The sequence below is a fragment of the Osmia lignaria genome, chromosome 9 (genome assembly GCF_051020975.1).
Source record: "Osmia lignaria lignaria isolate PbOS001 chromosome 9, iyOsmLign1, whole genome shotgun sequence".
NCBI classification, from domain to species: Eukaryota; Metazoa; Arthropoda; class Insecta; order Hymenoptera; family Megachilidae; genus Osmia; species Osmia lignaria.
Genome location: NC_135040.1, coordinates 4,203,709 through 4,221,633, shown reverse-complemented (window position 1 = coordinate 4,221,633; position 17,925 = coordinate 4,203,709). Strand labels below are relative to the sequence as shown.

The 17,925-nt window shown below is 43.1% G+C and overlaps 1 protein-coding gene across 2 annotated transcripts in view; it reads left to right on the top strand.

The window, feature by feature from the left end:
- Positions 1-15,055, top strand: part of LOC117600476 (uncharacterized) — a 47,157-nt gene extending 32,102 nt beyond the window's left edge. The window contains exons 5-7 of one of the 2 annotated variants that reach the window (XM_034316003.2): positions 12,012-12,186; positions 12,485-12,661; positions 12,819-15,055. In XM_034316003.2, the coding sequence (XP_034171894.1) occupies positions 12,012-12,186; positions 12,485-12,661; positions 12,819-12,982 (516 nt within the window). In that variant the 3' untranslated portion in view covers positions 12,983-15,055. Of the gene's footprint in view, positions 1-12,011; positions 12,187-12,409; positions 12,662-12,818 lie in introns of both variants that reach the window. The other variant, XM_034315983.2, reaches the window with a different exon arrangement.
- The last annotated feature ends 2,870 nt before the right edge of the window (positions 15,056-17,925 follow it).

Here is a 17,925-nt window from a genome sequence, read left to right as displayed (position 1 = left end):
CCGTGAAACGACAAAGCGGCCATTGCAGGATGGGTGCGGTCCCGCGGGCCAATCAGAGAGACGAGTCGCGGACCGGTCGGCCAATCAGACCGCGCCTTCCATCCGTCTTTTGTTTCTAAATTTGCGCGCGCGGCGGGGACACAATATAACGAGCGCGGGGACGGGAAGAGGGGTTGATAATCGTTAACGGTGATATTTTTGTATGGGAGTGCCGGCTTTCTTCGTCTTTTCTCTACCTCCACCTTCAACCTACCCTCCCACATGCGAGCACACACTCCTCCCTTCCAACACCCACATCGTTCCTCTTCTCCTCCTTCTTCTTCTTCTTATTTTTCTTCGTTTGTTTCGTTCGCCACGCGAATACGATTCCGTTTCGCGGCTTTCCATCGAGTTTCTTCGTCTTTCGCTCTCCTCTATCGCGACTCCCTGTCTTTTCTAATCCCTTTGTAGCTTCTTTATACATTTCCTTTGTCTCGGGCGCAGTTTCGTTTCTCCCGCGCTCTTGCGCGCACACGCCTGGCCAGAACTAGACGGGCGCCGCGACGCGACGCGACGCACCGGGCAGTTTTCATATCGATTAGGGCCATTTTCTGGCGGTTGTTCAGGATAGCAACGTGGTCGCTAGTCTGAATATCCTACTCCTCTATCAAATTATACAAATTATAAATTATAAATTAAAATGGAGATTTGGCAATTTCGATTCCACATAAATCAATTGAAACATTAACACGTGTCGTGTGTACACATGATTTTTATTAACTCAATCAGCAAGAAGTGGTTCCGGCTTCTGAAATTTCACGATCAAGCTTCCACAGAGCCTCGTCATCGAATTAAGCAGTAACGAACCGTCAACGTCGACACGAAGAAAGGGGCCGGAAGTGGCTGCTTCCGCTATCGAACGAAATTATCGCGTCCACTGGACGACTCGACGTTGCACCGTCTGTCAGGTTTCGCGCGTTCAGGTGTTATTACTTGATTAAATGAATGAATTCGTCTCTGACCCGTGGCACGAACGAATTAATTAGTTATGCCTGATGAGTTACCCGCTCTAGCCGTGTTCTTCTATCAACTATATTCTTAATCAGAACAATACAGAAAGAAAGTGTGTATTCCCTTTGAACAGTCGCAGACTTGATTTTTCGTATCGAGAAGCTTTCTCATCTCAGAGAGGGACAAAGGAACGCGAAGCTGAGGAAGAAGAAAGAACAAGGCCTTTCTTTGAGAACGAGGGAAGAAATATTTCTTCTCCTCGCGAAATTAGAAAGCTCCAAGACACTTTTCATAGTATTCATCGTCCTGACAATACTCGTTTCCCCCCCGAATACAAAGACTTTAATACACTCTGTACTCCCGCGTCTGGATATCGACGAAGGGATCGTAATAATTACCGATCCTCTAGTTTCCTATTCGTTCTCTTCATTCTACTTTTCACAACTCGTAACACGCTCGACGATGAAAGAAAAACCGGAATGCTCCCGCGGTGAAGTTAATCGAAATGTCTTCGGCAGACCCGTGTCCCGCGCGCTCGCGTAATTGTACGTGCGGACAAGTGATTGCAACGTTTCCATCCATGGTTCACATTTTCTTTTTTACCGTCGATCTATCGAAGATTTGTATATATAAAAGGAACTCGAGAACGGGGAGAAAGAAGAGAGAGGCTGATTTCCAAATTCACCCCATACACGGTGGGAAGGAGCGATCGACTTGACTGCTCGTTATCGCGATCGTTCTCGTACTCGCGACTCGGCTGCTTCTGATTGGCGCGGAATCGCTCACAAACGGACGTAATTTCGGTGGCCGGAGGGTTACGACTTTCTTACGGGGGTGAGAAAATTACAGGCTGCCACAGCACACGTTCTTTCACGCCGTGATCGATGTATACCACCGGGCAGAAGGGGGATCCTAACTCGCCAAGTGTTTCGGACAAAATGACACCACGAATCACTGTTCAATTACTGTTTAATTTCAGCGCCACGCGTGCGCTTAATAAATCGTAACCCCCGCGGGCCGCGGCACTTTTAGCTGCAATTTCTCGTGCTAATCGCGTTTGAAACGTATGATTTTCGTTGGGTAATACGGGGCTTCGCGACCGTCGATCATTTTTTTATCGTACTCGAACCGGTCCATCGCGCCATTCACGATTCCTCTTTTCTATGTTTAACGAACTTGCGTCAAAAAATGACCGAGTCCTCTTCGGGTTAAAGTCATAATCTTCCCCGAACGGATAGACGTTTCCCGGTTGAAGTTATCCGGGTAATGAGACCCGAGACTCCCACGGGCTCGTTCGAAAAAACAACACGCGTATATCCTCGTAAGCGGCCCATTAGCGAAGAATTTTGACGTGGCTCAGACAATCGTTGCTCGCGGCTAGGAGGATGGAAAGCTGGTCGTTCTGTCGAGGGGAAAAAAAAAAAAAAATTGACTTCAAGTAGCGAGGAACGGCTCGCGAGACGCAAGTCATCCAGGAGGATATCTGGAGGGTTCTCAGCCGGCTTCCACGTACGTTCCTTGACAAAGGTACGATCCGAAGGAAGCCCCCTTTCCTGACAACGGGGCCCCATTGTCGGTTCACGTTCGGCTGAGGCGCCATTGAGGATTTCGTTGGAACTGCCAGGTAGGCAGGCGGTCTCCCACATTTTTTTCCTACACTTTTTCTCTCTCTCCTCCTCGATCATCGTGCACGATCATCGTTGGCCACCGGCTCGATACGCTTCGTAGCCGTGTAATTATCCGCTGGAACCATTGGTTCGTGTAATCGGGATCTTGTGGTAGTTTAGAAGCGCCCACTTGATCATCCGGAGACTTCAATTTAGCGCGGAGGGAACGGTGATTAGGATGTTAACACCTGGCACGTTTTTGTGCCGTTTAGAATTTTCGAAGACCCCGTAACTTCTGTTTGTATCTTTCGATAGGTATATTTGATATAATTGGGGAGTAACGAGAGAGGATACGATGATTTTAGAATTTTCATCTGTTTAAATAAGAAAATAAGTGTCTCGGATGAAGTTAACCGTCTGTCGAGGGAAGAATATCTTTTATCGCTCGTTTTCGCGTCGAACGAGAAGTTCTTGGAAGAATAATACGTTGAATCCAACAAAATGGCGTTCCATTTCGAGAATTTCCAAGCGAGTACGTTGTCGGAGCGAAGGCATCGCTCGTAAAACCGAATAAGAGGCTCGTTCGAACTCGATCTCGCTCGACAAAGATCCTCGATTCCTCAATTGCTTTCGTCCAATGTTTCCTCGCGGAACGGTTCGTTTCTGCTACTGAATTATGTGAAAGATTGACCCGGCTGTAAACGAAAGGATCCTCTTTCTTCCACAAAAGAGAAACGTAACAACTGTCAGCCATGGAATGGAAAACAAAGACGCCTCAGTAACTTTCAGACTTCCTCTTTCGGAATACTTTCCAGTCTCCTTTTCAACGCCACGGGTAACTCGATAACGAGTTTGATTAAAAGAAACACTGTCTTTCCTATCGGTTTTCTTTAATCTGTATCATCTTATTCGGTGGAGAGAAAGTTAACCCTTGGACGACGGACCATGGAGAGAGCCACAATTTCGTATTTCATATTATTTTATTGCAATAAAAATATGAAATCATGCGAATAAAATAATTGAAATTCATAAAATAAATTCTATGAACATTTCTAAATTTTACACTGTACATTAACTTTGACCCAGGCTCCCCTGTTCAAGGGTAAAAAAAAGAGAGGTTACTTATAAGGTAGACGAGAAACGGTCGTGTGTACTATAATCGCAACGGGAAAGAATGAAATTTTCAACAGACGTTCACTATTACACGAGTATTATCCAACTTAGAAGCCCTAAACCCCTGTGTTGGGAATAAAGAAGTTACCATGAAGGCAGCGAGGATAAGCACGGAAAATTAAGTGCGCGTTTCAAGCGGCAGAGCAGTAATCGTTGAAATGAAGCATAAATACCCCCCGGTCCGGCGAGCATTACGAATTTTCATTTTTAATCCACTCGTTAGCCGGCATCACGATCCACAATTTGCCAGCCAGAGAGAGTGGCGCATTATCAACGACACGAAGAAAACCAGCGTTCACGCTCCCTTCCTCTCGACCGCTACCAAAATGGCTCGCGACAATGACGTAGGCCGCGAGAAGACATCGAGCCGAGCGAAACTCTGTCGCATCGTTCGGCAGCGAATGAAATCGTCGGGTTACCGGAGGGGTCCTGCACCGTTCGGGCTCGTTTAGACCGACGAACAGGAAGAAAGGGAGGAAAGGCTGAAAGTTTGGCTCGTTTCGAGGATATAATCTACCGTAGGAGAAGAAAGTAACGAGGAATCGAGTTACGTTCACCAGCCTCGCCCCCCATCCTCTTCAACCCTCTTCCGCTCTACTTCGATCTTCTGTTCGACTCTCTTCGTTCCTCCTGGCTCGTCCGTTTCGCGAAAGAAAGCCCGGCTAAGAAAGGGTAATGGCGCGGAAACACAGCTCAAATGACCCGCGAATTTCCAGCGGACGGAACTTCCTACTCTCTCGTCCTCTTTCTCTCTTTCTCTTTCTCTCTCTCCCTTCTGTTTATGTTTAATAGGCGGCCGGAGTCGTGACTCGACGTGAATTATACCCGGGTATTACCATTCACACGGCGAATTTATGGTAATTTTCGACTCGACTTCGTCTCCGGCCAGTCGCTCCTCGAAATTATGCGGTACGCCAGATATCATCCCCCGTTAGATCGTGTGCACTTCTTGAAATTTCAATCTATGAAGCGCTGCATTTTCTTCCAGATTCTAAGAATATACCTTCTAACGTAGAGGCTTCTTTTCTCGGTACAAGAACTCTTCAAGAATTGATCATTAATTTTGGAAATTCTTTTGTACATCTAGTTTGTTTTCACGATTACCAGCTGACCGATGGAAAACCTCTGTTATTCCTGAGGAATTTTCAATTCTCCCCGAAGGACGGAACGTGACAGGTGGGATATCTCGAATAAAGGACCGAGGACTCCCGTTCGAGTGGCTAGTGAAGACGTTAACACGTTCTAAAGGCCTGGCTAACACTGTGTAAACAGCATCGAACCCTTGAAATTAGCTGTTCACGGCTGAAAGTAAAATAAATATTTTCGCGTCGGCCATCGTTAACGGATTATGAAAACCCTTTTGCCCTGATAGAAAGAAAATTTCTCTGACGATTTCGCCGTAATATCCTCCATTCGCTAATGGTAAATGATAATTTGCTAAAAAATTAATTCGATTTTCACGATGAACGGAATTTCCTCGAGATGAAGTTGCGACTTGGCTGAAATCGAGGATTCGCGGTGTCCGCTCGAGATCCAGCCGCGATTACGCTGGCAGGCCGCGTGTCAGGAAATTTCGAGGCTGGTTCCTGCCCAATTATTGATTTTGTCTTTTCGATGGCCACGGTCGCGGCTACAGGAAAGCGATGCACGCTCACACTGCGGATCCGTCAGGCTACGCACAGAGGGGTGCACGCGTGTGTGAGTCGCGCCCGCAGAAAGGGGGTGGGTTACAAAGCTACGAACGCATTAAATACTCGAGAGCTCGGTGTCCTCGGATGAGCTTTACGTACACCTCTATACGCCTTGCACGCACGTAGCCGCGCACAAAGACAGAGGCTAAATTGATTGCGTCTAAAATCCAACGAGCTTTCTCGCCGTTTCGTTTCCAGCAGCCGCGACACCGCCAACGAAGATGGCGAGGAACGACCTTTGTGACGGAACGACCAGTGCGTTTCAGAAAAAAATATATATACCCTCGCACAGAGAGGTTTTTTTCTCCGCTTCTGTTTCGTTCTATCCAACGACGAGATCTCCTCGTCGCTCCACCCTCTGTAGATGCATGAAAACGGATCACCCCCCTCCCCCCCGAATGGGGGTGGCTCGAGTACCGCGCTCCGTTTCGCCTCGCGATAAATAAGTTTTTCACCGAAAAACACCGCGATCAAAGGAGCGGCCGAACTAATGGAGCCGGAGGAAAGAGGCCCGCTGAATTTTTGGGGAAATAAACCACCCTCGCGCGGTTGCTTTACTTAATTACTTTGATACAAATTAGAGGATTAAGATTCTTCCACTCTTACCATTTAGCTAACTATTTCAAAATGGATACAGTAAATTTATCATTTTTCAGGGAGGAAAATATTTGTATCTAATAAAAATAAAAAGGAAGCTGATCAAAAGAAATTTTCAACGCGTCGATGATTCTAAATCCGCGAAACGAATCAATGAAACGAACGAATTTTCGTCCGGTTTTGTTTTTCGCGTTCGAAACAATTTTTACGTATAATTCCGTGCAATTACGCGACAATTTTCAGCGGAAAGTTTTCCAACGCTTTTTCCCCGCAATTGATCGCGAACGAGTGGCCCGGGTGAAAAAAGAATCGTCTCATTGGACGTACAAACGTTCTTTCTCACTTCATCGATCCCCGTTCGGGTCATAATTGTCGGTGGATCGAATTAAAATCGAATTACCGGATTATCGCGTGTGATTCAGCTGCCAACAATTCCCTTATGGGGGGATGCTTATAATCCGGTCGTAAGAAGCGACCGATCGTTCGCGCATAAAAGCAGGCCTGGTGCATCGTCGAGCTCCGAATCAAATAGACCGTGGACCCTGCGACCCTCGTAATAGGGTTGCGGCCGATGCCAGTGCGAAAGCTCATGAATTTTCTATCGGTCGTCGTCAAATGATTAAATGATCTTCACGAGCGTAGGGTGGCCCTTTGACTTCTACGTGTCTAGACAGACACTGACAAGTGGCGTTCATCCCCCTATGACACGAATAAGCAACCCCGAATCGAAAGTTTGCCGGCAGTCACGCGGAAGTCTATTTCTGGCAATATTTATTATACATTTTCAATTGAAAAAAATACTCGAACGAGAATTTAGCGGACAAACGATGGATCGGACCAAGTTTCTTAGGCGACTGATTGTCGGTAGCGGAAAGGAGCTCGTAAAACATGCGGCAAACAAAGCGATGAATTCCGGTTGGCCGCGTTCCACCCTAAAAATTGACCAATAACCCGCGTCCCCCCCGTGCGGCCGGGGTCCAGACTCGGCAGGCAAATAAATAAGGGCCTGTACCGTGGAAATCAGGCTGTGGATAGGAATATCTAGCAATTTGGGCGTTGCAGGATTGTCAACGGGACCGCTTATAAATTCTAATAAAGCCCGTTGCACCGCGGCGAAATCTAGAGACAACGGTGGCAGGGTGGACGGGAACAGGGGGATACCGGTCTGGATACTGGATATAAATCTCGACTAACCGAGTTAACTTAGAAGCATGGGCCGAAGTTTCGCCACGCCCTCGTCGCCGATGAAACGCTATCGAAACCCGGAGTCTGCGTGGTGAAAACTGTGGCGAGACGGGAGAAGAGGAAGAAACGCGTTTGCTGGGAGAGGTACAAGGGGGGTGTGGATGAAGAAACCGCGACTTCGGTGTCTTGACGTTAATTAATGCGGGACCGATCATTGTTACTCTTCAAAAGGAAGATGAAAATTAGTCAGAGAAAAAGTGATCGTTCCAGATATGGTTCCTTCTTCTTTAGAGATCGGTAATCAATGCTGTAGTTAGAGATAGGAACAGAATAGTTGATACTATTGTCATTACCGTTGGTTATTAACGGGAGCAGAGGTTTCTTAGCGTAAGCCATACCCAACCAGGTATCAGGTAATTGCGTTTGGCTAGTGTAGCAGCTTCATCAGGTTTCCTGTTAGAGCTTCCGCGCAATCAAACACCCCAATCAGGTGATTTTCAGGTAATCAACTGATCAATAGCTGGTATTATAATAGATATCATTTCGGGAAATTAACTTGGGTCAACGATATTCTAAAGAGATCAATTATAAATGTACTAATTGTTAATACTGACGTCACAATCCTGACGCAAGTTACAAATCAAATGAATTCTAATTATAATTTTCCCAGTCAAAGATCGTTAAATGCCATGTATTCATTTGCTTCAACCCTTTGACTGTTATGAACGCTCATAAGTAATTACTAAAACGCGTATTACTAATTACACACCATGTGATAAAACAATGAAAAGATAAATTAAGAACACAGAAAATATTTAAGTCTGGAGTACTCAGCAATCAAAGGGTTAAAATTCAAGCAATGAATAGCAATTATCATCGAAAAAATCATAGGAGAAGGGGTTAACTTGAATCCATTTTCTATACATAAATCCAAGTTACTCGAATTTTGTTCATTTAGAAATGAACTTCTCCTGAAATCCCTTATGCCTACGGGTACTAAGTCGCGATTAACGTCCGGGACCCTTTTTCCTTCGTCCAGCAAGTGTCCCACCTAATGATGTTCCGGCGCGTGCCACTTCGCAGCATGGGGTTTATCCCCGAACCCCATGGCTACCAGCTAACCGAACTATTTGTCAGCCGATGACCAGTAAGACGAGCATGCTTGCAAGCGCATTATGCGGGAAACAAGCGATACGTTTTTCGAGGGTTTCACGCGACTTCGCAGCTCCGCCGCACGCGTTACTTATTGGAACAGATTAATTGGCTTACCAGCACCCTCGGCTCGTTTGTGGGAATCTATCGAACGACAACCATTATTCCAACCTCCCATCAACCTATATCATATTAAATGATCTGGATGAATATTTGATAAAGCGCGACTCGACGACACCCTCCGTTTCTGGTACACGATGAGAAATTGAAATTCTGATCATCGATGATGTTTCAACATATATCTTTGGGAATATTGAAAATTTTACTATCATCGCGAATTTCTTGAAGAGAAACCGTCTCGATTTCAAAGATGCTCGTCTGGAGCATCCTCGGCGAGACGGAAACACGATCGCGTCGTCGGGATAAAAAGGCAAGGAGGAAGAAAGCGTTTAATAAGCACGTAACGGACATCTAATACGTCTCGACGTCGAGTTTGAGCTTTGACGACACTGGCAACGAGCAAGAGGGATCGGGGGATGATCGCGTTCGAGGGTGGGAGCGTGGCGGAAGAGGGAGAACCAGAACTCGATATCTCATTATCGGTCGATCGTAAATTGAAGTTACCGGTAGGGAGTAACGAGATCTCCAATTATCCTTGGGACAGTATCGGCTTGCGTGTTGTGTACAGGTGTTGACGTGGCGATCATTCGAAGGAAAAAGCATCCGGATCGCTTGCTAAAGTATATCAAATGAGAATTAGGCAAGAAATTCATTAATTTCATTCAAATATTGCTGACATATAAGCCACCCATTTAGCACAAAACAAGAAACAAACAAAAATTGATAAAATATAAAAAGTTAAGCTTTGAAATGAAAATTTTAAAAAATTCAAAAAGTCGAGTTAATCACTTTGGCCTATGAACGATTAATAATTTTGTAAAATAAGAAAATTAGCTGAACACGAATTGCTAATAACGAGAAGAAAAATAATACTCGTTTCGTCTATACTGTCTTTACTGGCTAGTTCCTGTCCCTTCTTCCTCCAGTTCCTCATCCGTTTTGGTTCTCCTTGTTCTATCGCGCGTGCTGTTCCTTGCTGCGCCTCTCCTCGCGGCTGAAAATCAAAAAGCTTTCGGTTAGGTAGACCTTCGAGGACCCTCGTCCTGCTAGTACCTGACGGCAACTCTTCAGCCTCGGTTTCAATACATCGTGCCGGGTATCGAGACTCGAGTGTTGCGGCAAGAAGCAGGCAGGTGGGTGCCGTCGACTCGTCCTCTGTCACCCTTCCTCCTTTTCCCTCTTTCCCCAACTTCCTTCAGCCCGTTTCCGCATCGGCATGCACACTCTTTCGTCCGTTACGTTCGGCTATCCGTTGCTTTGCCAGCGTGTATCCAACACGTATCGGTGTATTGGTAATCCATTGGAAGTTACCCCGACTACCTCTGTTCCTCAGACCAACGTCACCCTCTTTCAACACACCATCCCGTGCAAGTTGGACGCGGTAATACCATGGTATTCGGAGTCTTTCCCTCGATCTTCCTATCGATGTCCTTCTCTCCATCGCGGTATCGTTGTCCTCCTCCATCGTTCGCCTTCTCTACACCCTGTTTTCCCTTTTCTCTCTTCCTTTCGATCCCCCTCTTTGCCCCTTTCCACTTGCCTCGCTCATCCGGTCGCACTTTATATATCCACCCCTCTCCCTCGCTCTCTCTCTTTATTCCCATTCCCATTCTCATCCTCTTGTTTTGGTCCAATAGTCAGTCGCCGGTCTGATCGATGATACGCCAACAGCCAGTACTGCGCATGACCGACTAAATACAAACTCGCTCCTTATTATACCGGGTGTGCCAATAAAGAGGGGCGGAGGGGGTGGCGGGACAGAGAATGGAGAAAGGACGAGGCGTCGACGGGGCACATGGGGTGGGAAGAAGCTCATCGTCGCGGAGTTCTAGCTCCTTCGAGTCGACGAACGCCACCATAAAGGATCCTCTTCTTTCTCCGTTGCCTCGTTTCTGCTACCGCTGCTCCTGCAATGCAGCCCCTGGACCCTTCCTTCTTCGTCCACCTATATATTCCGTGTACGTATATGCGCGTACATGTCTTCGTCCCTTGGCGAGCTGTTCCTGGATGCCGAAGGATAAATCCCGGTTCCTGATTTCCGATCCTGAATCCTAGACTCGTTCGCGTGCTTCCGGTTTTATCTTCATTTTCAACTAAGACGTCATGTAGTTTATTTTTTGAGAAACTCCTAATTCGCGACGTCCTTCGTTCAGACGTCGAGCAATTTATTAAAGATGCTTCCCGGTGCAAGTGCATTTCAAATAGATTTCATCGTGGCTCGTTGCTGAAGCGTGCAATCGCTGTCGCGATTCCGCATGGAAATCGAATAAAACAGCTTTACGATCGGTACAGTCATTTACGCGTCAGCGAACAGAACGGCTGTCCCCGAGCAACGACAGCTTTCCAACAGAATTCTCTTCAGCTTCTCCGTCGACCATCGCTATTTTCAGGACAGAACCTCCTGGGTCTCTTTTTCTCTTTCCATGTATTAATTTTATTAATAGTTTTCTATGATATTTAGATTTGCGATATTCAGAGGTGACCCAGGTGGTAGTCAATGCGTTTAATATAGCAAAGGCAGTTGGTTGAGAGCGATGCAACATTTGCATGTTGTATTTTCCTGGCTGGCAAGGGGGTGGGTCGCGGAAAAAAAAGGCCGGCCATCTCGTTCGAGGCTAGGCGGAAGATAATTTCGGGGTGGCAGCGCAAATTGACAGGGCAACGCGTTCCCATTCATTCGAATTACGTTCCAATTCTGCCGGTGACTTTAGCATTGTTGCTACAAATTGGTACACGCCCTGGCCTCCGGCCCTCGCATCCCACCACCCTCTTCTCTCTCCTCTTCTCATCCCTCATCCCTGCGCTGGATGGTACACACGTCTCGCAAATGATGCGTGTGCGGGTCCTTTTTAAATCACTCTAGCCGAAGAATGCATCTGACGGATGGACTGGATTTAACAGACACTCTTTCGAAAAAATTCATTCGAATCGAAATTATTAATAATAAACGATTCGATTAATTAATCATTCACGATTACTGGGACTCGATTCGTATAACAAGAGAGGGTAATACGTGAAAACTTGCTGGAAATGAAGCTCGTTAAGCTCGAAACTCGTTGCGTGACCCAAGGAACGAACCGGCACGCGTCTCCACCCTAGGTGGTCCTACGATCGGAATCGTTAACAAGTAACCTAACAGGAGAACGAACCACGGAAAACAGTATAACGAGGAGTAGATACAGGTCATTTAAGCGTAATAGTTAACTAGAAGGTGACGTGGAACCGCACGCACGAAACTGATCGCACGGCTGGCTCATAGTGCGCCAATTAGGAGACAATGATCATTAAATGGACAAGCGAGTCAAAAATGTGGTCGTCGGTGCTTTGACGATTTTAAGAACTCTTTCAACCGTATCTGGCTACTAACGAGTAATCTTCTGCTTGATTTGTTGGGTATAATTAGTTAAGCCCACTGGGCTGGTAGGGTGCAATTAGTATTTCACTAATTATCCAGTTGGGATGATAATATTTTCGATTCGAAATTGCTCGTTTCCAGGTGTGGTTCCAAAACCGGAGAGCAAAATGGCGCAAAACGGAGAAGTGCTGGGGTAGAAGTACCATAATGGCGGAGTATGGCCTGTACGGAGCGATGGTACGACACTCGCTACCGCTTCCTGAAACGATCCTGAAGAGCGCCAAGGAGAACGAATCGGTCGCGCCATGGCTGTTAGGTGAGCATCGTCAAAATATCTTTCGACCATCTTGAACAAAGCGATGCCATTAAGTTTTGCTAACTTCAGAGTCTTGCATTTAAGAATTTATTTCGTTGGAAGTTGGATCGTTAAAAGCCTACGGAGCGAGCAATGCTTAATGAAACATAATCGAAACACGTCCCACTTTGCAGAGAGTAAACAAAATCTCGATCTTGTATTTTTTTTTGTTCGTCCTTGTCAGCTCAATCATCTAAGACGAGCAGCTTTAGTCAAGATATCGAAAATAATCAAGAAATGATTGACTGTGGCCCCGCAGGGATGCATCGGAAGTCAATCGAAGCGGCGGAACATCTCAAGTCCGGCGGCGAGGACAGCGGAAACGATCACAATGGAAGCGGAAGCAGTCCCCATCACAATCATCATCAAGGTGGACCGACCAGTTCCGAGAGCGGCCAAGAAAGCCAGGACGGCATGGGACCTTCTTCGTCGACAGGTAACATCCCTGAAAATGATAAATTCATTAATTCATAGATTAATAAACTGCTAAATTAATACATAAAATTAACCTTGATCTTAGAAGAGCTCCCGATGGCAAAGGATCTTGATGCAACGTTAAGTCTGTAATTAATTCGTTTGAATTGTTGTTTCAGGAATGGTTCAGGACACGGAGCAGCTGAGAAACGAGAGCATCGCCTGTTTGAGGGCGAAGGCTCAGCAACATCAGCTACAACTGAGCCTACAACCGACGCCAGCGCCTACCAGCACCTCGTACCCTGCAGGACCCCCGTCGAGCACGCTTCACGCTTCCGTTTAATCATCGTTTCAAACGTTCATCCAATTAGACAGCGTTCGACACCTTCACGGACAAACTCATATCGATCGATCCTCCTTCGAGGAATCGTCGAGGAACTCGTCGAAGACGTAACGTCTCGAGACGATAATCATTACGCGACTTTACCTCGAGCTTTAGGTGCGATGAAAACCTTCGCGAGAGGTCGTAGATCGTTCCTAGGAAGAAGGAAGTCGTTCCTCGTCCGCGATGAAGGTTTTCAATTTTCGACGAAGCAGGGTAAATATTCATTAAAGGATACACACCACGAATCGTAGAGAAACATACACACAACGAATACGAATACGAGTTCGATTTCGAACAATGATCTGGCCGCATCATCGATGTCGCCCAGGGCCTATGTAGTTCTCTGCTTTCCTCCGGTATGACGAATCGATAGGCATCGATCACGAAGGGAACGCGCAACGAGAATTATTTCGAAGTCGGTCCTCATCAACGAAACGGTGGCCTATGGACGGCCAGTACAATGACGAATCATCGATCGCGGATAAAGCTCGCTTTCAACGTTCGTCCATCTAACGCTCGTTCGGAAAAAATGAAATTAAAAAAGAGACAATTGTTAAGTGAAAACGAACGAGCGAAATGAATCGACGCGACCTGGAAGACGAACAACTAATTAGAAGTTAGAACCGCTTTAAATAGTGCGAGTATAAATAAATATGTATACATATGTGTGAGTACAAGAGAATGAGAGGATGAACGCGTGAACCTTGTGTAAACCGTGAAACGAACATTTCGCCTTTAGGAGACATCCAAACGATTTGCAACGAACGATTAAATAAATCAATCAATCAATCACAGCGACACGAGTGAGACGAGTTAACGAATTAATAGTTATCGGACACATCGAACTTAATCAAAGCTGAGAATCCATGATAAATCATTGAAACGAGAGAGAGTGAGAGAGTGAGAGAGTGAATGGAAGAAGAAAGTTTCTTTGAAAATGAACGAAACAGAGTGCAAACGGACAATGTTTATTAGCGAACAATTCCTATACCCAAGTACTTAAAGAAGACGTAACTGTTGTCAAATGTGCAATATGTCGGTATAAGTTCTAGCTCCGTAAGGCATTATACTTTATTTACGGATACGACTACGTGAGGCGGCGATGGTCGGGGTAAGGGTGTCAAAGGACACCAGCTGAAGACTTACGTTAATTAACCAATTGATCGTAGGATGCAAGGAATTAAAAAGAACAATAAATCGATGTAAACTAATAAAATAAGAAGAGATACGTAAGCTCCAGCAAATCACTTTTCATGGGGTGAGAAATCTTTTAGGAAGATGATCCTCTTTGCATCCTAAGGTTAACAGATTAGAGTGTTTAGAGCACGCGTTACAGAAAACTATCCACAGCTGATTTTTATTCTTCCATTTTCAAGCGAGTTTTCGTGCCGCGATGGCGCCGTTACCTCGCGCCCCCCGCCCACTGTATATAAATATATAAATACAAGATATACATATATAAATAAATATATATATATATATATATATATAAAAGAATATAAATGCAAATATATGTGGTTACGCTGTAATCTAAGTCGAACGAGCCTCTTTGCGGTTTTGCACGACAAAATCGGTCCCGAAACAATTTCACTTTGCACTTCCTAGTTTTCGAATATCGATGAAGTCACTTTTTGCACGTTTCTTTGATTCGTTGAGGTATGGAAGAAAATAAATAGCTGGACGTTATGGAAATGGGACGAGCAGAGGGTTTCGTTCGTCTTAGACCCACCGGATTATACACACGTAACGTAACGCATTATAATTTAAACGAAACAATTACGGGATGAGGTAATCACATGCTGTGCGGAGGCAAGGGTGGAAATGAAACGGAGTACGATGGAAACAAGCCCAGTGGTGTTGTTTGTGAGGTACAATGAACAACGCGTTTCGGATCTCAAGCGAAATCCCTGTATCCGGATGCCCCAACGCATGCATAGTAGTCGGCTAGTGTATGTAATAAATAAAGTTTCTGAACAAAATTACATCGTCTTACTACGTTATTTCCTTTTCTGCATATGAACCTTTAAAAAGGATTCCTCTGATAAATTTATGTAGATCCTATTAAAATATTTAGGAATTTTTCCAAATTTCTATACAGTCATTAAGGGCGATTTTGATTAAAATAAATAATAACCTCTTAAGAAAATTTCGGACAAGCAATTTTTCAAGTAAGAAATGACGAAATTTTTTATTCCGCCGGCGTTAACAACGCAACAAGACTGTTTTTCATTAAGGCCAACAATTACGTCTAATGACGTGCTCGGATTTTTCACGGGAACTCCACTTAATTCTCATTTGAAAAATGAATTATGAAGTTCGATGTATTATGAATTTTTTTTTTTTTTTAGATCACTTTTAACGGTACACGATACAAGGGAACCGTTGACGCGAAAAAATAATTAAAAGTTTATTAATTATCGCGCGATGTAGGCGATGTAAAAATACGTATGCGGCCTGAATTTTTAATGAGCGTTCGAACATCGTTAATACGATTGGAATTTGGTTGCATTCAATGCACATATTTTCATTCGAATTCTTTTTCAATTTCATCTCATTTATCAAACGCTATTTTATTTTTCATCCTCATATTTTGCAAAATCACACGTCTGTACTAACAAAAATTAGGAATCTTTTAATTTGTAAACTATTGGGGTCTATATGGATTAAAAAAATTCGCAACTATGACGTGGTAGGAATTAATTAATTACCTGGTTAATTAGATAGAGTAATAATATAGCGTATACAGGAATAATCAGTATCTCTGGCGCCACCTTTCAATAGTACGTGAGTCACATTTGAAAAATTCTGGGAAATTTCATTTTAAGCGCCATCTGCTATCGGTCGTAAAGTTTTCAGCGTAAAGCGATGCAAGCACCGACGAGGGATTTCGTCGGTGATGCAAGCATCGAAGCCAAACTCCGAATTCCGTGTCGGTAAAACAGCCCACGTTTCATCGCAAATTAGACCGAACAGAAACTGATTTAAACGCCACCTCAGCTATTGCATCTAACTAACGGCAATTCTACGGCAAATTAAACAATACTGACCATTCATTCATTATTATTAATTTTTTTTCCATAAAATTGTATTTGCAATGTTGTACACTTCAGAATCTCAAAGGCATGGTTCCTGAAAAAAATACAGCAGAGATTAAATTTAAAAAAAAGCATAAATTTCGCAGCCAATTCACTCGTATTATTTACTGCGTAATTAATAAGTGTATCATTAAAATAATGATACAGTTATTAATTAGTCATCAAATAATAACGATTGCCCAGGTCTCACCACGGGGAGGTTGCTGCGGGTGGAGACCCGCCCTACCTCATCCCATCCACCCTCCATTTATGCAAATTTTTAATTTCGTTCAATGACATCATCCTCTTGATGTACATTTGCAAAACGTTTCAACTGTTGTGCAAACGAACAACAAAAGGAGCATTATCTTTATTCACTACCTGACTACTTATATTTTTCTTCCTTAATCCTACCTTACAATCTTTTTATTTTGATTACAGATCTGTAATTAGTAATATGCAATTGCATATTTATCTTACATCTAAATACTAAGAATTCGAGCGCTCATATAATGACAAAAATTCGCTTAAATCTAAAATATCCTAATTAAACACTGCAGTGTTTAAATTTAATTGTGTACTTATTCAATTACTTAACAATCTAAAGGGATATAAACAAACACCTATAATGAATTTGTTGAGTTGGTTGTCCTTACCACAATATTTCCTGAAATATACTAAAAAGAATTAAACATAATTAAAAAAAATAAAATAAAATTTATATTGCCTTAACCATAGACTTACAACCTGTCTATATACAAATTTAAAGAGATATAAATAAATACCTATAATAAATTTGTTGGTTCGATAATTCTTACCAGAATATTTTCTAAAACAAATTAAAAAGGATTAGGTCCAATTTTGAATCATTTTTACATCACTGTAGTTAATTGAATACCTTAACTTCATACTTCCTGTAAAGATATTTCTCTAAAACAGAAACTGATTAATTGAATCCAGATAAAAACAAAAAAAAATTTATAGCAGGAAAGGAGATACATTAGTAACAATAAAATTTAACAAAAATCAGAGGGATTCTTAATAACTCAAAATCAATTTAATACGAAATATATATTAGAAGCAAACTAAAAAGTACCAAAATAAAGAGAAAAAGATTTAGAAAAATATATATTTGAGTTAAATGATTTGAGTTAAGAACATTAATTATTTCATTTTATTCTATTTAATATTCGTTCATTACGCGACAAATAGTACACAATATTTTTATTAAAACAACTGTCTTTTACTGCAATATACATACAACCATGACTCTACTTGACTTTATTGCATTATATTATTCAATACACCTTTCAATGTAAATTTGTTGTAAATGGCAAAATTGAAAAGAAAATCGCAAGAGGACTTTGCTTTTCAGGAAAAGAATTTGAAAATTTATAAAAGTAATTTAATTAGCTTCTCCGTAAGCTTGAAACGAAACATCGCGATGAAAAATTAAAACTGAACAATTCGAACAACAATTATCCACTACTTTTGTTTAAATAAAGTGAAATAAAAATTTAATAAGCTATCTCGAATGAACAAATATTCCTTGAAATAAATGATCACCAATCATCAAAAAATAAAATGAATTTCCATTTTAAATAAAACTTTGAATAAAGTTCTATCTAAAACTTTATCGTATCTAATAATATCCTGAAAACATTAAATTCATATATTATTTAACAGTTTTTCCAATAACCGAACGCTCAATATTTTCAAAATTAAAAAAAGGGAAGAAAAAAGAATGGGGGCGGGGCAGTGGGAGGGAGGGTACAGGGGAACCTGAAAAGAAAAGTTTGACTGCCCATAAGAGCAATCTCTAAGCAA